This window comes from Lutra lutra, chromosome 1 (genome assembly GCF_902655055.1).
Source record: "Lutra lutra chromosome 1, mLutLut1.2, whole genome shotgun sequence".
Taxonomy (NCBI): Eukaryota; Metazoa; Chordata; class Mammalia; order Carnivora; family Mustelidae; genus Lutra; species Lutra lutra.
Genome location: NC_062278.1, coordinates 219447292 through 219469333, shown reverse-complemented (window position 1 = coordinate 219469333; position 22042 = coordinate 219447292). Strand labels below are relative to the sequence as shown.

Here is a 22042-nt window from a genome sequence, read left to right as displayed (position 1 = left end):
CTCTCTGCTTACTTGTGATCTCTGTCTGTCAAATAAATAAACAAAATCATTAAAAAAAAAAAAAAAGTGGTTTCTGTTTGTTTTTTTTTTCTACCACACCTCCTGTCCCTGCACGACCTAAACTTATATCAAACGCCATCAGGGGGTACTTTACCAAATCGCCCTCTTCAGTTCTAACACAGAGTTTGGTGTCATATAGAATGAAGCCAATACCTATTTATGGAAATTTTATTTTGTGTCAAGTATCATTATATCTTATTCAAACAGTTCGGAATAAGTGCTATTATTGTCCTCATTCTAATAAAGATTTTTTTTAAAGATTTTATTTATTTATTTGACAGAGATCACAAGCAGGCAGAGAGGCAGGCAGAGAGAGAGGAGGAAGCAGGCTCCCTGCTGAGCAGAGAGCCAGATGCGGGGCTCGATCCCAGGACCCTGAGATCATGACCTGAGCCGAAGGCAGCGGCTTAACCCACTGAGCCACCCAGGCGCCCCAAGATTTTTTTTTTTTTATAAAGACTTTTTTAAAAAAGATGTTTATTTAAGAGAGAGCACGACCAGGGAGAGGGAGAAGCAGGCTCCCATGAGCAGGGAGCCCCATATGGGCCTCCATCCCCGGACTCTGGGAGCAAGACCTGAGCCGAAGGCAGATGCTTAACCGACTGAGCCACCCAGGCGGCCCTTATTATTTTCATTCTATACATGAGGAAATCCAAGTACAGGAGCTGAAGTCCCTGGCGCCGAGTCCGCAAGCCCCCAGCGTAGGTGGGATTTCAGCCAGCAAGCGGCAGAAGTAGGACTCGAACACTCAAGCCATCCGCAAACGAAGCCGCGGCAACTCGGCTAACGCTAATTTTGGTACTGAACGCGCGTGCACAGGGAGACGGTTTGCGCATGCGCATGGGGGGGGGGGGAGGAGGAAACCGCAGGGCCTCCAGGCGCCAGGGGGAGCCCGCGGGGTTTCTGCCGCTCTGGCCCGCTCGACCCGCGGAAGCAAGAAATCCCAGAGTTCCGCGAGGCGACAACCCTTCCGCCGCGGGAGCCATTGAAGAGCTGCAGGTTAGTGGGGCGCCGGGCGACTGGGATCTGCTGCCATCCGGGCTCCGGGGCCCCGGCGCGGCTCCGGGCTACGGCTGGGCGCCGCGAGCGAGCCCCGGGGAGTCGGGACGCGGGGTTCCGGGCGGTGGGGGCCGAGCCCGGACTCAGCTCCACGTCCCTCTCCGCTTCCGTCCACAGCCATGGCTCTGCGCTACCCTATGGCCGTGGGCCTCAACAAGGGCCACAAAGTGACCAAGAACGTGAGCAAGCCAAGGCACAGCCGCCGCCGCGGGGTGAGTGCGGGCGCGCGCCGTCGGGGGCCGCGTTGGCGGGAGGAAGGCACGGCCCCGGCGACGGGGAGAGCGGCGGGGGGCGCAGGGCTCGGCCCCGGCCGAGGGCGGACACCCCTGGGAATAGCCTACGCGGGGAACGGCCAGCGGGGCGGCCCGGACGCAGGGGCGAGGCCGGGCGCGGGAGGGAGGGGGCATGGGACCGAGGACCGCGGGCGGCCCCGGCTCTGAGCGCCCCCCGCCCCGCAGCGCCTCACCAAGCACACCAAGTTCGTGCGGGACATGATCCGGGAGGTGTGCGGCTTCGCCCCCTACGAGCGGCGGGCCATGGAGCTGCTCAAGGTGTCCAAGGACAAGCGCGCCCTCAAGTTCATCAAGAAAAGGGTAGGTGCGGGGTCGCGGGCCCGGGGCTCGGGGTCCCGGGTCCCCGACTCCCCGACTGAGCGCGCTCCCTGCCCGGCAGGTGGGGACGCACATCCGCGCCAAGAGGAAGCGAGAGGAGCTGAGCAACGTCCTCGCCGCCATGAGGAAAGCGGCGGCCAAGAAGGACTGAGCCCCCCGCCCGTGTGTGTAATAAAGCGTTTTTGGAACTCGGGGTGTCGTGCTGGTGTGAGGAAGGGGGGGCTCCTCGCGCGGCGCACTGGGGAGGGGCAGGCGCCAGGGCACAGAACAAGCAGGCGAGCGGTCCTGGGAAGGCTTTTTTTTTTTTTTTAAAGATTTTATTTATTTATTTGACAGAGAGATCACAAGTAGGCAGAGAGGCAGGCAGAGAGAGAGGAGGAAGCAGGCTCCCCGCTGAGCAGAGAGCCCGATGTGGGGCTCGAACCCAGGACCTGGGATCATGACCTGAGCCGAAGGCAGCGGCTTAACCCACTGAGCCACCCAGGCGCCCCCTGGGAAGGCGTTTTAATCATAATTAAATAGTTAATCATCCGTGCGGGCGCTGTGATTAAGCCATCGCTGTGCCCTTCGCCGCGGGCCTCTGCAGGGCCTCCGGAGGGCTCAGTGGCCAGAGCTCCTGGTCCATGGCCTGCTTGGCCCAAACGGGCCTGTCCGTGCCAGCGAGCCGGGTGCGGTCACCGCTCCACGGCCCGGGCCTCCGGCTGCTCCTCAGGGAAGGCGATGGTGAAGATCTCTCGGTAGTGCTCCACGAAGTGCACCTCCAGGCCCTCCGTGATGAAGGCAGCCAGGTCGTAGAAGTCCTTCTTGTTCTCGGCCGGCAGGACGATGCACGTCACGCCAGCTCGCTTTGCCTGGGAGGGAGGGCCGCCGGGTGAATGGAGGGGCTGTGGGACGGGGCTGTGCCCCGCCGGCCGCCCCTTCACACCGGCCTCGCAGCTGAGGAATCAGGAAGCCCAGCGCCATCCCGGGCCTCCGTTCCAGCAGCCTGCTCCCGCAGAACCCCCGGTTTTAATCGATGACCGAAACCAGAGCCGGTGAAGCATTTTGGCAGCTACAAGTAAACAGGATCTGAACACGAACTGCGTTACAGCGAGCCACAGCCTTCCTGCGCAGCCCGAGCGAGCACCTGTGAGCTCTGGATGCTGTTCTGTGTTCGGCCACCAGCCCCCATTTCACCCTGCTGCTGCCTGACTACCCTCTGGGGGACAATGGTTCCCACTGGCCACCAGGCACCATCCAGGGACACAGCGAATGTGGCCTTATTTCCTCTTCCACTTGAAAGAGGGGAAAGCATGGTGCACAGAGCTTCTGAAGGCCTCAGACGTGAACTCTGCCTAGTGGGCAGCTCAAGGGACGGATAGGGTGTCCAGGTTTCAGGAGTTCGGGATCTCGGGTTGGACGCAGGGACAGGAGTCCCAGCACTGAGGGAGACGCACAGGACTAACTGGCCAAGGCTAGGCCTCTCGCACTCCCAGGCCAGACTCTCCTGCTTTTTCTGCCTCTGCCATCCTTGGAAAGCCCTGCTAGCTTGAGAGCAGCCAAGATGGGAAATCTTGGAGAGACACAGGACCACTACAGAGCGGAACAGCTGGACACTGCTCAACACGGACCCAAACCCTTAGTCTGTAAGGGGCTGGTACCCTCCCTGCCTGCCTGAGGCCTACACCAGCTCTGCAAGGACACAGTGCCTCCTGGGGGCCCTCTAGTCTAGTCTAGACCCACCTGGGCGGAGGGGTGAGACTCACCGCGATGGTCTTCTCCTTGATGCCGCCCACTGGCAGGATCTTGCCAGTGAGGGACACCTCGCCTGTCATGGCCAGGTTTGGCCGCACGGGCCGGTCCATGGCCAGGGAGAGCAAGGCCGTGACGATGGTGCAGCCGGCGCTCGGGCCATCCTTGGGGGTCGCACCCTGGTAGGGAGATGCAAGTGGGGGGGTGGGCAGGCTGGATGAGAGGTAGGCACAGCCTGGGGCAGGGGACCAGGTACCGGGCTGCCAGGCAGGTCCTCACCTCGGGCACGTGCAGGTGGATGTGGGCGGTCACCAGGTAATCGTTGCTGGGCTCGTGCTGCATCAGGAAGGCCCTGGCGAAGGTGTAGGCGATGCGAGCGCTCTCCTTCATCACGTCCCCCAGCTGGCCTGTCACCTCCAGGCTTCCATCCTTGTCCCCCTTACCATCCTTGTCCCTGGGCCGCCGAGGGGATGTCTCAACAAACAGCGTCGAGCCTCCTGGGAACCAGCAGGCAGAGGCTGGGAACCCTAGGACCCCTCCCCCAACCTTCACAGTGGGGTGCCTAGGGAACACCCCAAGTGTTCCCTCTGCCCCCTCTCCCTGGCTTGATGCCCGCCTGCCTCTCCACATTGCAGGGCTGCCCCTGGGGCGGCTGCTGCACTCTGCTTCGTTTTCGTGGGCACAGCGAGGGCGCAGCCTCCCAGCACCGAACCCCAGTTCCTTTACATGTCATCCAGGTGTGCAGGCAGTGCACCAGTCAGAGCCGGCCTGTTCTGCAGACTCATCCCATGGCACCACCCCTGTTGGCCTGGGGTGGAGTGATGTCACCCGCGTAAGGAAGCCCCCACTGCTGGGTGGCAGCCCTGCCCCCAGGCCAGAGGGACTCCCAATGCAAATAAGGCTTGTGGGGTGCTCCTGCCACCTTGGGGGCCCATCTTTCCCTTCCCTGATCAGCCCCCGGTCTCCTGGACTCCCTCTGCCGAGGGGCCTCAGAGGACTCTGCTGCTCACCCATGGCGGTCCAGGCCAGCCCCATGACCACGCCGGGCGGCGTCACATCGTACATGCGTTCCACGGTGAACACCGGCTTCCCCACGAAGTCCTGCAGGTTCTCGGGTGTCACCTCTACCTGGTCGGCCTCGCCGCTGACAATCTTGTAGGCGGACTTCCGCAATACCTGGAGCAGGCGAGGCAGCAGTGTGAGTGTGTGCCCGTCACTCCGCTTTTTAATTCTTAACATCAGAATAAAATAAAGTGACCAGTTCAACCACTTCCACGTTTACAGCTTCACGGCATCGAGTACGTTCACGTCTGTCTCCAGATGTGAATCTCTTTCCATCTCCCCAAATGGAGGGTCCATCCGCATGAAGTAGACCCCTCCACCCACTGCCCCAGCCCCCACCAGCTCCTCCCCGTCTCTGTGGACAGGCCTCTTCTGGGGACCTCCTGGGAGTGGGGTCCGGCAGGACAGGTCCCTGAGTCAGCCCCCACCCGCCCGCACAGCCTCCAGACCATGTCCCCGCGGCTGCCCGGCTCACCTTCTCCACCTGCTTCTGCAGGTTGCGCACGCCGCTCTCCCGGCAGTACTGCTTGATGAGCAGGGTCAGCACGTCCGCCGACAGCTTGGCCTTGCTCTCGTCCAGGCCACACAGGGCACGTGCCTGAGGCACCAGGTACCGCTGGCAGGAGGAGCACGCCGCCATCAAGACCCTCAGGGCCTCAGGACCAGGAACGGGTGCCTCTCCTGCATGCCCCTGCCCCCACTCACCCCTGAAACCTTCCCACAACCCTTGGCTGGCTAGAGGTGATGGAGGTGGCCCAGCATCTGTCTGCACAAGCTCTCATCCCCGGGGTCGGGAGGTGGGGCGCTCCGGGAAGCTCGGGGAAGGCTGCCCCAGGAGGGAGCACCAAAGTAGAGACCTGAGGGTAAGGAGCCAGCAGGGCAGGGAGGAAGGGAGGCAGGGAATCTGGGTAGAGTGCATGGCAGGCGCCAGGCCCTCCTGGGAGCCCACAGAAGCCCAGCCTGCCACCTCCAGAAGCTCCTAGGGCTCTGCTCCTGGGCCGTCCTCTGTCCAGGTTCCATTCCTGCCCTCCCTCCAAATGGCACTTAAGAGGTCACCCCTCCAGAAAGGTCTCCTGGATCCCTGGGCTCGCCCTACTCACACTCAGGGTGGCCACCCTGAACAGACAGGAATGGGGAGGTCAAGAGGCTACAAGGTCACTCACAGCCCAGCCTGACTCCTGCCATACAGCAGTCATGGGACAGACAGGCCTGAGCACCAACTCTGGGGTAGAAGGCAATGGAAACATGGGGGACACAACCTTACACGTCAGTACGTTTGTCAACTGACAAGGGTTGGCCCCGAAGCCTCTGTAAGTCCGTGTTCTTCTTCTTGTCCCTTTAAAGTTTTAAAAGAAGTTCCCTGTCCAGGTCCCCAAGCCTGCCCCCATCCTTGGCCGGTGGGGGAAGCCCCAGGACCCCTGTAACTACCTCAGCCAAGAGCTCCTCTGGCTCCCCTCCCAGAGCAGGGGACAGGAGGCCACTAGCAGGCCCCGAGAGGTGGGGCCCAGCACCTGAGGGCTGAAATGGGCTCAGGAAAAAATGTGCTCCACCCCCTTCCAGCAAGAAAACCACAAGTCAGAAACCCCTTCCTTTGGCTCTGGAGAGAAACCTGGCTCTGCTCCGGCTAACATTCTCCTGGGTAGGAAGCCAGCCCCCGGCCAGGGAGACCACTAAGGTCTAGGAAACGCACAGAGACCTGAATTCCAGCTGAGCCTGGGCCTCAGACAAGCGTTCCGCAGCCACAGAACTCGAAGGCCCAGGGCCGGTGGGAAGACGGGCGGCAGGGGTGCCGGCCCTGGGACAGCTGTGCGGTGGGACAGAGAGCGGCACCAACGGGGGAGGGGCCCAGTAGGGCCCAGCACACAGCCCCCCACAGTGCACGGATAGCCCTGCTGATGGCCCGCCCAGAAGACTGTGTTCCTCCAATGTCACCTTCACGGCGGTCTCTCCCTCATTCCTGTTCTGGGGCCCGGAGAGTGGGGTAGAACTGTACAGTGTGTGTCTGCAGGAGAGAGGGGGGAGCAGGGCGGCTGCTGGTGCCTCCCAGGGCCCCTGGCCACCTTACCGGGGCCTGCGCAAGTGAGACGGCCCCTGGAGTGGGGGTCTGAGGGCCGGGGTGGGGTGGGGTGGGGTGCGGTGGGTGGGTACTGGTCAGCCTCAGCCCTGACCCCCAGGGAGAGGAGAGGCTAGAGGGCCAGTCCAGCACCAGCGGATCACGATTTACTCGACAATGCACAGGGTCGGAAGCCTCCCTGAACAGCCTGGGCAGCGGAGCTAGGAGAAGGCGGGCCCACTGGGCGGCACTGGAAGGGGGGCGCACCCAGGGACACAGAAGTCCGTGGCCCTGCTGGGCTTGATGCATGGTCACGGCTGTTCCCTGGCTGTATCCTCTGTATCAAACTGGTGAGGAAGCAGACTGTCGCCCCGAGCTCAGGGAGCTGTTACAGCAAAAACCAAAACCAAACCCAAACACGAGGTGTGGGAACCCCGAGGAACAGTCGGTCGGAGGCCAGCCGGCCCTGCAATGCACAACCGGCCCCCAAGCAGGACCAGCCCGGGGGTCTGATGCCGGGCCCGGGCAGGGGCAAACGGGAGCCACCAGACACCCAGCCGGAAAGCGGGTGGGGCGGGGACCTGCCCATGCAGGGGTCACACGTGCGCGGCTACACAGCGCATAGCTGGCCGCGCCTCTGCTCTCGGCCATACTCACACTACACCAGTGGACAGACCCCGGCCATCCCTATTCCGAGCAGGACCACTATGGACTGTCCCCTGCAGCTCTGGTTAGGGGCCTGGCACTTGGCCTCAAATAATGCCCCGACCCCCAGCTGCAGTGGGCACCCCCGTCTGTCCAGAGCTGGGGCGAGGGTCCCACCCTCACCTCTGCAATGGCGAGCTTCTCCTGCGCCACATAGCCAGACACGTTGATCATCTCCATCCGGTCCCTCAGCGGCTCGGGGATGGTCTCGGTGACGTTGGCTGTGCAGATGAACAGCACCTGGGGAGGCCGGCAGGAAGGTTCCGGAGGACCAGCCCCCCTGCCTCTCCCCACTGGGCCCTGCTCCCCGGCAGGACACACACCTTGGACAGGTCCACGGGCACATCCAAGTAGTGATCCAAGAAGTTGGCGTTCTGCTCGGGGTCCAGCAGCTCAAGCAGCGCTGACGACGGGTCCCCCTGGTAGCCCCGGCCTATCTTGTCCACCTGAAGGGGCAGCGCAAGGTGGGTGCTCTGGGCACTGGTCCCTGCTTCTGGCGGGAAGGAGGAGGGTGGGACCCCATTTCACCAGCACCAGGGCCCAGCACTGGGTGAGCCTGGAGCAGGAGGGCTGCCATGGGGTCGTCCGAGGACAAGGACAGCTTATCGTGAAGTGGCCCAGTAGCTGTGCGGCCCCCCCCAGGGACTAGGGGACAACCGAAATGGCAGGGAACATGGGTCCGATCTCGGAGAGACTCCACCTGGTCGGGATTGCCTGGAGCTCTGGCCCAGGAAGGCCTCAGGGACGTCTGACCTCGGGGAAGGGTGCTAGGAACAGAGGCTGTGCTGCCATGTCAGCCCTGAGACCCGCCACACACCCAGCCTCCCGCCCAGCCCCCCACCCGTGCGCACCTCGTCTATCAGGATCAGGGGGTTCTCCGTCTTGGTCTTCTTCAGGCACTGAATGACCTTCCCTGGCATAGCACCCACATACGTCCGCCTGGGGGGCAGAGCACAGCTAGAGCGGTCGGCTCCTCCCCTGCCGGCTCCCAGAGCGCACAGATTCTCGGTGTAGCACTCGGCCTCCACAGAGGGCTGCCCAGAGGTGGCAATGGGGAGGTGATGCGTGTGGCACCGCCTGATGGCCTCCCCGACGGCCTGTGGCTCTCCAGCAATGGCCATGTCGCCATCTCACCCCAGCTCCGACTTGGGCCGGGTACAGATGCAAAACCAGGTCTCGCTCAAACCTGTCCCCGAAGCCAACACCTCCTATCCAGACAGTGAAACCCAGCGCACATTGCCCGATGTAACAGAACAAGAGAGGTCAGAAGCAGCCAGATGCTGGCAGCAGAAATGCTCTCCCCACCCAGGTCCTCGCAGGCACAGCATGGCCTCCTAGGCCTCGGGGTCCCTGGGCCCACGGCCCACACCTGCCTGGCGCCTGCCGGGGTGCTTCTTGACCACCTACTTGCTCTACCGTCCCAGCTCAGCTGCGGGGGTCTGGCGCTCACAGAGTAAGGCAGACACAAAATCTTGTGCCTGAGAGATAAGGCCCAGCAGGGCAGGCAAATGGCACGAGAGATGGAGGAGGAACTCAGAGGTGTGATGAACTTTATGCATGCTACAAAAGTAAGATGGGACAGGGGACCTGGAATGCCGTCTCAGGAGCGTTAAAGCGGGAATAAGAAATGTTTCAGGGAGAGGTCCTAAGCAAAAAAACGTGAAGCAGCAAGGTGTGCGGGTATTTGAAAGAAGAGCGTTTTCTGAGTAGCAGGAATAGCCTGTGCAAAGGTCCTGGGGCAGAGCAGGACCAGGCCTGGTGCGCTGAAAGCCCATGTGGCTAGAGCAGAGTGAGTGCAGAGAGGAGAAAGGAAATGAGGATGCGAGCCCCAGGAGAACACGCCATGACCGCTGCAACAGGAGGGCACGCGCACACAACCCAGCAGTTTTCAGACCCTGGACCCAGGTACCAGCCCCTCCTAGACCCGGTGAGGGAGCAAAGAATCAGGAGAGGCGCTGAGGCCTCACTGGCGTACGGCCCCGTTCTCAGTGGGGAGAGCGCCTTGCCCCGGAACTCTGGCCGCAGTGCTGGGGGAGGTGAACTGGGTAGGATGGGAGCTGGAACTGGTGGGGACCATCTGCCAAGAACCTGGTAAACAAACGCTCCTGGGGGTCCGCCCTCCTGCTGGTCGAGAGGCCAAGGTTTTGAGCTGACGTTTGAGTGGCCGGACTCCGCCGGGCCTGCAGGCAGTGGGTGCCCGGGCTCGTCGACACTTAGTCCAGCATGAGCAGAAGCTACTGCTCGCCGCTGACACCCCCACGCACACACTGGAACGGAGCCAGGCCAGGCCTACCTATGCCCTTTGATCTCGGCCACGTCCGTCATGCCCCCGACGCTGAAGCGGAAGTACTCGCGGTTCAAGGCACGGGCAATGGAGCGGGCGATGCTGGTCTTGCCCACGCCAGGCGGACCGTAGAAGCAGAGGATCTTGCCCTGCGTGGAGCCTCGGAGCTGGCTGACGGCGATGAACTCCTGTGGGCAGAGGCCGGCTCCCATGAGACCCGCGCCGCCCTCACTCAGGAGCCCTGCCTGCTGTGACCTTCGCCACTGTCACGTTGCCTTTCAGACCTCAGGGGGCTGTGGAAGGGACAAGGCATGTCCCAGAGGGGCCGAGGTGACTGCAGTGACCGACTGGGTGATCAGGGTGCCAGGCTGAGCTGGTAGCAACCCCTTCCTCCCACATCCTGCCCGTATTGACCCTCTTGCCGCTCCGGCCACAAATTACTGGCCCTGAGCTGGGCCCAACACCTGTTGTCTCAGGCACGACTCCTGTCCCTCTCCTCAGGAATCCGAAGCCCCTAGAGCAGTCTGATCAGCGCGGGGTGCCCTTGCCACCTTCCGAGCTGCTCCAATGCCAGTCCTTCCCCCTGAAGCCCTCCACCTTCTCCTTCCTCAGCCTCTGCCAACCCCGCCAGCCCTGCCTCGGCCAAGGCCCTCCTGGACCCTAGACCAGAAACCCCTCAAACCAACTCCTCTGGGACCCCAGCCCACCATGGGGGAATCCTGGGTCCCGAATCCAGATGATGACACACCCTGCTGCTCAGTGCCCGCACTGCATGCTCAGAACGAGAGCCAGGGAGGTGGGACCGTGGCGCCCAGGGGAGGCTTTGAGTAGCCCATGCCCAAGGACATGCAGAAGGGGTGCAGGCAGGGTGCGGGGGGCCTCACAGGGACGGGGCGGGATGGAGATGGGAGCAGGCTGGGCCCCAAGGGCGGGGCACGGGGTCCTCACCAGGATGCGCTTCTTGATGTCCTCCATCCCGTAGTGGTCCTCTTCCAGCACCGCCTGGGCCCGGGCCAAGTCCAGATTCTCGTCACTGTACTTGCCCCACGGGATGGACGTCAGCCAGTCCAGGTAGTTACGAGTGACGCTGCCGGGGGACAGACCAGACCCGGTGAGCGGAGCCCAGCCCACTGCCCGCTGCTGCCATTGCCAGTCCATGGTTCCAGTGCCCGCTGCCCCTGCCGCTCGACCTGCGCCCCGGGCAGGTCAGCTGGAGGAGTCCGTAATCGGCAAAGGCCCAGCTGTGGGAACCACACGGCTCCCAGGACAGGGGCCTGGACACTGGCAGCGCAGGGACTGCTTGGAATCCCGCTCCAGAGGCGGCAGAGGTAAAAATGGCAGATGACCTCTCCCAGGGCACGCGTGGCAGAGGCCCAGCTGGTGGCCAGTCAGCGCTACCGCGAGAGCGACCCCAGGTTGGGAGCTGCACACCCACAGGGCAAGGCTGAGCCCCCAGGAAGACACACAGACTTCCAGGCTCTCAAGGCCACGCAGAGGAGGGGACAGAGGCAAAGGGAGGGGCCCTGGCTGGAAGCACTGCTTAAAGCCAGACACCCCTGGGTTCAAAGCCCCATCCCCACCCACCAGCACAGAAGTCCTGCTCACTGACTCCACTTCTCTGAGCCGCCTCTGCCCAGCAGGGAAACGAGTGACAAAGGGAAGTGCGTCTGCTCGGGGCGCCGAGAGCGGACCGCCACACGCCAAGTGCTTCTCGGGTGCCCAGCGTGACCGCAGAGTGGCCAAGGCACCCACCCTCCCTCCCGGCTTCCCGGCCCCTGCCAGTCACCAGCTTCTCTGGGCCTGAGGTGCAAGAAGGGGGCTGCCCTCGAGGGTGGACGCCCCGCGGCCAGGCCGCCCCGGGAGGCTCACTTGAACTCAGAGGAGTGGTTGTCCAGCAGGGCCAGCTTGCTCAGCTCCTCGTCCACCACGTCCATGACGTGCTTGGGGACCACGAGCTCCTTCAGCCGCTCACGGAACTTCTCCTCGATGGCGTCCTTGTCCTCCTTCTCCAGCCCCAGCTCCTTCTTGATGATCTTCAGCTGCTCCTGCAGCAGGTACTTCCGGTGCGTCTGCTTGATCTTTTCCTCCACCTGCGGCCCGGGCATAGAGCAGCCGTCAGCTGGGGGGTGGGGGGGGACACGCGCGCGCGCGCCGGGGGCGCAGCTTCCTCCAGACACAGGAAGCCCATCTCCAGCTCCCTCCCCCATGAGCCTGGTCTCCCCAAGCTGGAAATAAAGACGCCAAGTTCCAGGTGAGGAGCGGATTCGATCCTCCATCCTGACCATGACCAGGTGAAGCCGGCCTGATGCTGGTGCAGCCGCCACGGGCGCGGAGCTCCTCCGGACGGACAGGGCGGTGGGTGACGGCTCGGAGGCCACCGAGGACCAGGCCCCGTCTACGAGCCCCACTCCTGTCTCCCACCGGAGGTGCGTGAAGGACTGCCTTGTGCCGGGGCACCGTGCGGGCTCAGCTGGTAGAGCATGTGACTCTGATTTCGGGGTTATGAGTCTGAGCCTCACAAAGGGTGGCTGTCAGTTAAGCACCTGCCTTCGCTTTGGGTCATCATCTCAGAGTCCTAGAATAGAGCCCTGAGCTGGGCCCGAGCAGGGGGCCTGCTTCTCCCTCTCCCTCGCCCACTATCCCTCCCCTGGTGTGTGCTCTCACTCTCAAAAAAATCTTTAAAAAAAATTAAAAATTAAAGAAGTTGCCTTGAGCTAATAACCCAGTGTTAAAAGTTTTCCATGTAAAGATGTGACTTGAAAGTTTTCTCGAAAATAAAACAAAGTGGAAAAAGCAAGTCAGTTCTGAGAAGCGACACGACCAGTAAGCAACCGACCACCCACGAGGTCCCTGGACTGGGCCACAATCAGGAAGGCAGGCCACAAACAGCGGAGCCTCGGGGAAGCAGCTTCACCCCTTCCCAGACTGGTTCCCAGTGCCCAGCATCTTCCCAGGACATGGACGTGAGAGCAGCTCCACCATGACGGAGGGCATCCTGGGGGCTGCAGACCCCGGGCTCAGTGCCAAGACCAGCCTTGGGTTCTCAGAGAGCTTCGCCGCCCCGGACGAGAGTGAGGCCCACCTTCCGCCCTCCCTTGGGCTCACCTCGCGCCCTAGGCGCTGCTGCAGCTTGCTCAGCTCAAACTCCTTCTTGAGGAGGGAGAGGGCCTTGTACAGCCGCTTGGGAATCTGCCGAGAAAGGGAAGATGCGAGTGATGGTCAGAAATGCGCATCTCTGTGTGGGGGGAGTGGGGGGAGTAGGCGGGGGCAGGACCCTCCCGATGGACGCACACAGGGCAGCTTGACCCAGCCACATGTCCCCAAGTGGAGACAAGCCCCCTCTGACCCAGTTCTGCAAACACCTCCTACAGTTAAAGGCCAGCAGGTCTGCAAGCTGTGGTCAAGAACTTTCGTAGCGCTGTCACTGGTAACAGCAGAAGACCAGTGGCGAGCCAAATACGCCACCATTGAGCAAAAGACCCCACCCGGAACGGCGCTGTCGCCACAGAGACCCAGAGCAGGGGCAGCCTGACGGCCTCAGGGAGCACGAGGCGGAATGGCAAAGCCGAGCCCGGACAAGCAGCCAGGCCGGGAGGCTGGCCCGGGCACTCACGTTGGTCTCCTCCAGCACGTCCTGCAGCTCGTGGGACTCGGCTCCGGTCAGCGCGGCGCCCATGTCGCTCAGGTAGATGGGGTTGTCCACCACCCGCTGGCCCGCCTGCATCATCTGCAGCACAGACTCTCTGCGGGGACAGAGCACGCTGCTGCAGCTGGGGCCAGCCTGGCAACAGCGCTGGCCCATGCGTCCCTTCCCCGGCAGCGACGCTCAAGGTCTGGGATGCTCACAGAGAGCCGGGTGCGGGCCGGTGGGGCCTCCCGTCCTAGAGCCATGAGACTCACAACCCCATGCCAGACACAAGCCCCCTCCGGCCATGGAGTAACCCCCATGTGAGATTCCCTCCCTCCACCTCAGCTGATGATGAAAAGGCTTCCGGGCAAGTCCACGCTCTCCTGAGTATGAAGCAAAGAACGTGCACTGCGTAAGGCATCTCCCTCCACCCTCCCACCGCAGGGCCACCCCCAGTTTTCTCTTGGGATGACACTCTTGAGAAAGCCTCCCATCAACCCAGCTGCAGAAAGACGCAGGCAGACCCCCGCCTGGCCTCAGGGAGGGCCGACCGCACACCAGGCCTGGGGAACGGCACCGGAGACCAACCTGTAGAGTGGGTTCAAGGCAATGATGTCCCGGATGGTTTTCACAATCTCGGCAGTCAGGGCCTGGCAAACAGGAAGGCGGCCATCGGTCCCCGGGGCCAGCAGGGGCCATGGCCCAAGGAGCCCCTCCCGCCTGGCCCAGGCCACGGATGGCCTCAGATGCCCAGGAGTGTACCCTGAATCCACCAGCCATGGGGGCTCGGGATCAAGACCGTAAAAACGAACACCAATGCCTAGCTCCTTACACCCTGTCGAACCCTGACCTTAGAACGAGCCATCTGGAGGAAAAAAGGGGACGCGGGTTTCTTTATTCCTTTATTTCAAGCACATGCCTCATAACTAACACCCGTGTCCTCAACATCAGCACACCCTGGCTTGAAAATTCTCTGTCTGGGGAGGTCCCTGCAAGTCACCGGGGCTGTCAGCCTGTCCCCTGCCAGAACCTTGGGCCCAGGCTCCCCGAGGAGGTGGAGGACTGCCCCCCACCACCACGCTGTAGACACCAGGGGCACCTGGTGTCCCTGCTCCTGGCGGGACCATGGACAGTTGGTGGCGCGACCACCGGAACCTGGTGATTTCCAGAAGGCAGCTCCCAGCACACCAAACCGCAGCCAGGACACAGGAGGGATGGGGAAGCGTCCGCCGTGCGTTCCTTCACTGCAAGCACCCAGCCTCTAGCTACAGGTTTGTCCCTCAAATGATGGGACTTTCCAGAAGGAACCTGCAGAGGGCAGCTGGAGGCCCATCGTGCTTGCACGGACAAGCACGAGCATTAAGCCTCCTCAAGTCTCCCTGATTCTTTTCCCTGTGGCATCTATGAATTTCACTGTCCTCCCCCCCACCCCCGCTACGTGAGTTTCCTCAGAGGAAGAGCTCTGAGGCCCAGTCCAGCCGCCAGGGGAGCCACCCAGGTTTAAATAATTTAGAATCAAGACAAAAGCTGACATTTTGTCCCTTGGTGGTACCAGCCACAGATGGAGCGCCTGACAGCCACCGGGGCCAATGGTGCAGAACCAGAGACTGTGTCAGCGAGTTCCGGACAGCATGGCTGCGTGGGTGTGAGGCTGCCGGGGGCAGACGCAGCCAAAGCCCTCCCAGCACCCGGGGCCGATGTCACCTGCGGACCGCAGGACTCCTTCTCTCAGCTCAGAAGCCCCCAGAACTCTATTCGACACGGTGCCACAGGAGCCAACTGAGGCTGCTGGCCGGCTACGCAGGGTGCGCTCTCCCCCAGGCAGGACAACGATGCCAGGACATGCACGGGGGGGGGGGGGGGGGGGCTTCCGTAACCTCTGCCTTTCTTCACCCCTAGCCCTGGAGGCGGGCCCCCCGCTACCTGCCCCAGAACAGGTGGGAGGACAGCACCCACCACCACAACAGCAGGCTCCCTAGGCTACGAAGGCGGCAAGCAAGCCTGCATCTGGGGTAAAGGCGGCCAGAAGGCTGCTGCTTTCCTGCCTAGAAGCCACGGGTAAGGGCAGTGGGCCCTGCTCCCCCTCCCCAGCGCCCGGGGCTTGAGCAGAAGGAGCCAGTATGGAAAGAAGCCCAGGGGTTCCTGCGCAGCCGACACGGGCTGGGGCCGGACCCAGGTTCCAATCCTTCACTCCTGGCTGCCGGTTTCTTCCTAGGACTTGTGGGGCGGGGCGGGGAGGGGCGGGGAGGGGGCACATTCTGCATTCCACGAGACCCTGACAGCCGAACGGGCTAGAGCCTCGGGGAGCACGTCCCTTGCTCAGGGGGCCCCGTGGGCGGCAGCAATGACTTACTTTCACTTCCTCGGTGACCTGGAAGTCCTCGTGGACAACGTTCTCCACCTCCACCATGAGCACCTCGCCCAGGGGCCCTGAGGCAGCTTCCGCCGTCACCTCTGTGAGGGGCCCGCCGCTCAACTCCTCCTCTGCCTCCTTCTTGCCCCGCTTCGTCTTCCTGCGGACCTTCTGCTTGTTTTCAGCTTCGGCCTCCTCAGGCTCTACCTCCAGCTGTTTGTGGATGTGAATCCTGAAGACGGAAACGGGGCAGACGTGAAGCTGCTGGGGCTTCCAGTGCTGACAACGGACGGGTGCGCCAGGCCCCGGGGTTGGAGACCAAGCTGCTGTCTCAGAACCCCAAGATCAACAACCCCCGACCCCGCACCGGGCACATCGCTGGCCTCCCACTGCCCCAGCCACTCTGCGTTCCACACCAACACCCCGCTGTCCCCCACGCGCCTCTGAAGTCTGCCCAGCAAGCCAGCAGCAGCGAGCGCTGGGGCCCATCACAAGCCGCAGGTGCCACCAAGCACAGCCCGGCTCTAGGATTCCACCTGCCTCTCCCTCAGCCTGGAGCTCACCAGACAGCGGCTCCTTGGTGTTCTTCGGGCCTCAGTTCGAGGGCACCTCCACAGAGAAGCCCTCCCTGTCCACTCCATGTGAGGTCCAGCCCCCGTCTACGCCTACCCCTCACCCTGCCCATCTTCGCTTCTCCCCAAAGCTCCCACCACCATCAGAATTCAGCAGGCAGGGGCGCCTGGGTGGCTCAGTGGGTTAAAGCCTCTGCCTTCAGCTCAGGTCATGATCCCAGGGTCCTGGGATCGAGCCCCGCATCGGGCTCTCTGCTCAGCAGGGAGCCTGCTCCCCGCGCCCCTCTGCCTGCCTCTCTGCCTGCTTGTGATCTCTGTCAAATAAATAAAATCTAAAAAAAAAAAAAAAAAAAAAAATCAGCTGGCAGCCGTTTTGATGCTCACGGCCTCCTCTCTTGGGGGTGGGGGGTGGGCCCCTGGCCCGTTTCTCCATCCACACCGAAGTACCCAGCAGACACCAGGGGTTAAGTGATGTGAATGCAAACCTGCCACCTCCCCTCTCGGCTCCCTCCTGTCCCACAGGGTCACTAACTGCCACCTTTCCCAGAGGGCTGGCCTGAGAGCTGGCGGGATGTGGACCCAGTGCCTGGCTGACACCAGCAAACCACACAGGAACAGCAGGTCTGGCCCCCGGAGCCAGCGGGACCCCTTCCATGAGGCACCTTGCAGATCAGGACAGCACTTAGCAGCAGACCAAGCTCTTACTCATTTTGTGGCATCGTCTCCTCCCTCCAGCTCACGAATCCCCCCCAGGAGACAGAGCGGCAGCCTCTATCCTAAAAACAGCCTCTAACACGAGCAGATGAAGACCGGAGAAGGGGCTTCACGAAGTAAGACCACCACCAGGACCTGGAACAGAGTCAGTGCCTGCCACACCCTGTTCCCCTGGGTGTGCTGCCTTGTTGACAAGGCGATGTGTCTGGCTGAATGAAAACCCGCGGCGCTAAGCTGGACATCCAGCACGATCCACAGGTTGACGCGGACAAGGGCACTTGGAGGAGAAGCACACCCAACTCTGAACGGCTGACACCTTACATGGGACAAGAAGCAACCTGCTATTTTGTATTTGTGACGCTCTTGTGAATGACGTGCATAAAAGATACAACCTGCCGCTGGCCACCCATACAGCCACTTTGAAGAGAGACCCAGAAGTGACCTGTCTCCGCCACCTCCAGCTTTGGTCTAGTCCTGGCAGTGACAAGACAGGAGGGCCGAGCAAGAAGGATGGCCCATACAGGAACCTGGGGACACTCAGGGCCTCTCCTCCTGCCTCATCCCAGACTCTCCGGGCCCCTCACCTTCTATGTCCCATGACGATCATGCGCAGCTTGTCCCCAAGGTCTTGCATCTCGTGGATCTGGACAAACGTCCCCGTGTGGTAGACCTCATCCAGGCTCTCGACCACGTCAGACTCATTGCTAAGGGACAGGGACACAAAGGTGCATGGTCACAGGCCCCGATTCTCAACGGGGCATCTTGGGCGAAGAGGGAGGAGGAAGAGAAGAGAAATACCCCTGCCAGCCTCCACTGAAACCCGAGGGCAACCTCCTCGATCCCACAGGTGCTGCAAAGCCCCGAAGAGCACCTGCAGGCTAAGGGCGGCCCCTGGCAGCCGCCACTGTCCCACACAGGTGAGCAGCTCCGGGGCTAAGTGGGCTGTAAAGACAAGCCCGGATGGAAGAGATTTCATTCCACACCTCCCCCTACAGAATGTACCTCCTAGCTCAGAAGTGGAACTAATTTCCACCTGGAGTCAAGGTGGGTGTTCCTGGAGCTGCCCTATCTGCCCCCCTAGCTCTGCTCCGAAGCGACCTCACAAGTGGGGTCACCACCAAAGGTCCTGGAGGTTAACACCTGCACCCCCTCTCCCCCCTCCCCAACAACTGACCACATGAAACCTAGAGCTGAGCCAGACTAAAAAGATGGCTCGGCTCTTGGCCTTGTGCTCAGGAGGTTTTGCTTGATTTCTTCCGGGTCAGAGGTCAGAGGTCCCGGCTACTCTACGGAGCAGGACTTGTAGTGAACTACACTCCAGGGCAACTTCAACGAAGCAGTGAAGGAAAAGTTACACTTACTTGTCATCCCTCTTTAGAAAGACGCCGGCATACGGCTGGGCAAGACGGACTTTCCTTCTTAGCAGCTCAACCAACTTCTTATTTTTAACCTAGCATGACAACGACCCCAAAGTGAAACGCAGGGCAGGTTTCCTAGCTGACATTTTGACAACAGCTCTAGCGTTTTTTTTTTTGTTTTTTTTTGTTTTTAAGATTTTTTATTTATTTATTTGAGAGAGAGACAGTGAGAGAGAGTATGAGCGAGGAGAAGGTCAGAGGGCGAAGCAGACTCCCCATGGAGCTGGGAGCCCGATGCGGGACTCGATCCCGGGACTCCGGGATCATGACCTGAGCCGAAGGCAGTCGTCCAACCAACTGAGCCACCCAGGCGTCCGGAGCTCTAGCGTTTTCAAGATGATTCTCAAGGCTATGCTAACCTGACCCAAGACATTAACCAACAGAGTCCAAGAAGTCCCAAACCAAACACACACACACACACACACACACACACACACACACGAAGGCGTAGAGAATGCGGTGGGACAGGCTGACAGGGCTGCAGGCCGTGGTGGGCCCCACCGCCTTCTAAAGAAAACTCAAAGTTGACCAACAGCCAGAACCAAGAAACTGATTTAACTTCCGATTTTAAGAGCTGTTTCAGAGGTGAAGTATCTTGGCCTGAAAATCTAGACTATTCTGATTTTACCAACGCCAGAAAGACAGCACTAAATGTGTGTGATTCAACCGTGGCCCATCCCACAAACTGGTAACTTCCCCCAATTCGCGTTGGAAGTATCTCTCAATCACATCTACACCCTTTTCATCAAGGATCGAAAGCCCCGGGATGACAACGCATCACCTTGATGTCATTTCAACGGCAGGGAGAGGACTAACATGTTCTAGGCAACATCTGACAGGCAGGAGCACAGACATCTGTAAGGCCAAGTGATTTCCTTCCAGCAGGCATCAATTCCCACCCCAGACTGATTACACTTCAAGGCCCACAAACTTCAGCACCGGAGCTACCTAAAGAACTTGGTAAGACAGGTGGCTGGGCCCCAGCCCTCAGTGTCTTGACAGACGAGGCCTGGGGTGGGCCTGAGAACCTGTATTTCACACAAGCTCCCAAGTGATGCTGATGCTGCCGGCCTCCGCACCACAGCCTGAGAACCAGTGTTCTAAACTCATCCTTCAGCAGGGGCTCTTAACTTATGATCCAGGAATTCCTGACCCTACAGATGCATTTTTCCCCAGGGAAAAGGTCCATGATGCCCATAGGATGGGTACATGACCCACCACGACTTTTTCTTCAAGATTTTATTTATTTATTTGACAGAGAGAGACCCAGCGAAAGAGGGAAAACAAGCAGTGGGGAGTGGAGAGGGAGAAGCAGGCTTCCCACGAACAGGGAGCCCACTGCGGGGCTTGATCCCAGGATCTTGGGATCATGACCTGAGCTGAAGGCAGACCTTTAACAACTGAGTAGCCCAGGCGCCCCAACCCATCACAAACTAAGAGCCATTGATCTACACTGAGAGGCCACTAATAAGAGGAGAAACTACAGGGGCAAGTTAGCCATAGGCCGTGTCAACCACAGAAGTAAGAGTGAACAGAGCTTTGCTAACAGGTTCAGAAACCTTCACCCAGTGCCATGGAAGTTTCCCTCATTCCGCTCTGATGATAACTGCTGTATCTTAGCACCTGCCTCCTCCCTCTGGCAGGATTTCTTGTTGTCACTGACAAGGTAACAACACGTGCCAGTGTCCCGCGATTCATTCAACCCTCCCAGCTAACTCTGGGTGGGGAGAGAGAATCTCCTGGAGGAATCCTCTCTCTGGACAAAGAGCAAAAAAGGCATCTGCCACTTGGCAGGACTGAGGGGACTGTAGCTGAACGCTCTTGGCCCCACAGGTTGGCTGGGGTCAAGGACAGAAAAAAGGCCTCAAGGGCAAGCTTCTGAAATGTCAGGAGGGTACCACACAGGAAAGAGCAGCAGCAGCTTCTGATTAAGGTATGGGGCCATACCCCCGACACTGGCGGACTTACCTCCCCGACCAGCTCGAAGAATTGAGGTTTGATTATAATACCCATTGCACAGATGAGAAAATGGAGGCCCAGAGCCACAGCTTTCTGAAGGTGAAGGAGCTACTGGTGGTGGAGCCAGGACCCAGGTTCTGGGGCCCGTAAGTAACCACCACTCAAAACCAAGGAAGGCCCTTGGAAGAGTAGCTCGAACACACACCATCAGCCGGTGGGAGAGGAGGTGGAGATTTGTTTAGCGGAGACTAAAGTATGAGGGAGAGGCTGGAGAGTGAATGCGGAGGCTGACTCATTGTACGACCTTGCTCTGTTAACAGATAACTTTTCACCAAGGACTCTAATTTCCACATCGTTAAAAAAAAAAAAAAAGGTGGGGGTAGGGGAAGGGTGAGGGAAGAAAGAAGGCATTCGGGTCCTTCCTACTCTAAAAACTCAAGTTCCTCGCACTCATGTTGCTTTCTATTACATCACCCAAGTCCATCTCCCCATCCCCTTGGCTCTTAGTCTGAAATGATGTTGCTTCATGCCTCTTCCACCACAACACAAGTTCCTTAGGCCCAGGGACTGCATGTGGCTTGTATGCCTGCTACATAACAGGTAAAAAACACTCTACTGAATGAATATACCATGGCTGCCCCCCTCTGAGAACATCCTTCCCCCACCTACCTCTTAAGTCTCCCATACTCTATTCCTGGCTCTATCATCCCTACAGTAGTCATTGCCTTCCAACATGAAATTTACCTACTAATCTGGTTTATCGTCTCTTGTATCCCGCTAGGACGGAAGCTCCAAAGGCAGGAATTTTTATCACTCTTGTTCACTGCTGTAGCCCTAAGAACCGTGCCTGGCCCCTAGTATGCGGTCAAGAAATGTTTAAGGAAGGAATGAATCCTAATCCCAAAGGGGCTCGCAACCAGACTGCAAACCGCCCCGAGTGAGAGTGTCATGAAACATTTACCAAAACCCGCAGAAAAATTACTGGACCGCAAAGACTATTCTGGTCCGGTCCTTCCCAGCATCGGAGATTTCTATGACTAGGACTCTAACTGGGCAGTCCTAAGCTCATTGGGTTCATCAGGGACCTGAAAGGGGGAGGAATCTGGCTCAAATTCACGAAACTAGTGAGAAGACAGGGACTCGACTTCAACTTTTAAGAACCTTCTTGCGTGGAAAAAGTTGTGTAACATGAGGGTGCCCAAGGATCCCTCGGTCCCACCTGCCGTTTGGAGAGTTGGGGAAACGAGGCCACGGCGGGAGCGCTCATTACCTCGATAATCTTGATGAAACGCGGAAACACCGGGTTGCGGGTGACGGCGATGAGCGGCAGGTGCGGGAATACATCCGGAATCGTCATAGGAGTCAGTGCCGTTATGATCGGGCCTTCCCCACCCCCCGCGCTGCCCCCCGCGCCCGCGGCTCCATCCTCAGCGCCGCCCTCGGAGGCATCCTCGCCGCTGGAGAATGAGCCACCGCCACCGCGGCTGCTCGCCTCCCAAAGTCCCCGCCACTGGCCCGCGGCCACAGGGCCTCGGCCCCACAGAGCCCAGGGAGGCAAGGCATCGCAGGCCCGCCGGCCTCTGGGCAACCACACTCCCGCGGCAGTCGGAACCCGGGCCCCGGCGGCCTCCAGCAGTGGCCGCCGCAGCGCCCAACACCGCGCAGCGCCCCACAGCCGCACGTAGCCTGTGCCCGCCGCCATGCCCCGGCCATCCTAGCGACGCACAGGACTTGCGTCATTTCCCCCCGCCCCGCTAGTGCGCACGTGAAGTCCCGCGCGTGCCCGGGGGGGGGGGGGGGTCGAAGGGGGGGCGTGACCCGGAACGGAAAGCG

At 60.5% G+C, this 22042-nt stretch overlaps 2 protein-coding genes across 2 annotated transcripts; one reads left to right on the top strand and one right to left on the bottom strand.

Moving 5' to 3' along the window:
* The first annotated feature begins 945 nt into the window (after nt 1–945).
* Nucleotides 946–1923, top strand: RPL36 (ribosomal protein L36). Its single transcript, XM_047709682.1, has 4 exons — nt 946–1059; nt 1237–1331; nt 1578–1712; nt 1792–1923. Exons 2-4 carry the CDS (start codon nt 1239–1241, stop codon nt 1879–1881), a joined length of 318 nt encoding a protein of 105 aa, XP_047565638.1. The 5' UTR covers nt 946–1059; nt 1237–1238; the 3' UTR covers nt 1882–1923.
* A 297-nt stretch (nt 1924–2220) lies between these two features.
* On the bottom strand, nt 2221–21922 carry LONP1 (lon peptidase 1, mitochondrial). Its single transcript, XM_047708934.1, is given in 20 exon segments — nt 2221–2581; nt 3476–3640; nt 3741–3958; nt 4472–4637; nt 4999–5139; nt 7405–7521; nt 7605–7727; nt 8133–8220; nt 9575–9753; nt 10514–10652; nt 11435–11655; nt 12671–12754; nt 13179–13308; nt 13782–13843; nt 15547–15778; nt 17417–17536; nt 18194–18282; nt 21480–21746; nt 21748–21837; nt 21839–21922. Coding segments are annotated over 20 exon segments (2892 nt in total). The 3' UTR covers nt 2221–2404.
* Nucleotides 21923–22042: the final 120 nt, after the last annotated feature.

What these genes read in the sequence shown, in the direction of transcription:
- RPL36 (XM_047709682.1), top strand. Translation starts at nt 1,239, where the DNA reads ATGGCTCTGCGCTACCCTATGGCCGTGGGCCTCAACAAGGGCCACAAA. An exon ending in GGCACAGCCGCCGCCGCGGG is followed by an intron (nt 1,332 to 1,577) that starts GTGAGTGCGGGC and finishes CCCGCCCCGCAG; the next exon opens with CGCCTCACCAAGCACACCAA. An exon ending in TCAAGTTCATCAAGAAAAGG is followed by an intron (nt 1,713 to 1,791) that starts GTAGGTGCGGGG and finishes CCTGCCCGGCAG; the next exon opens with GTGGGGACGCACATCCGCGC.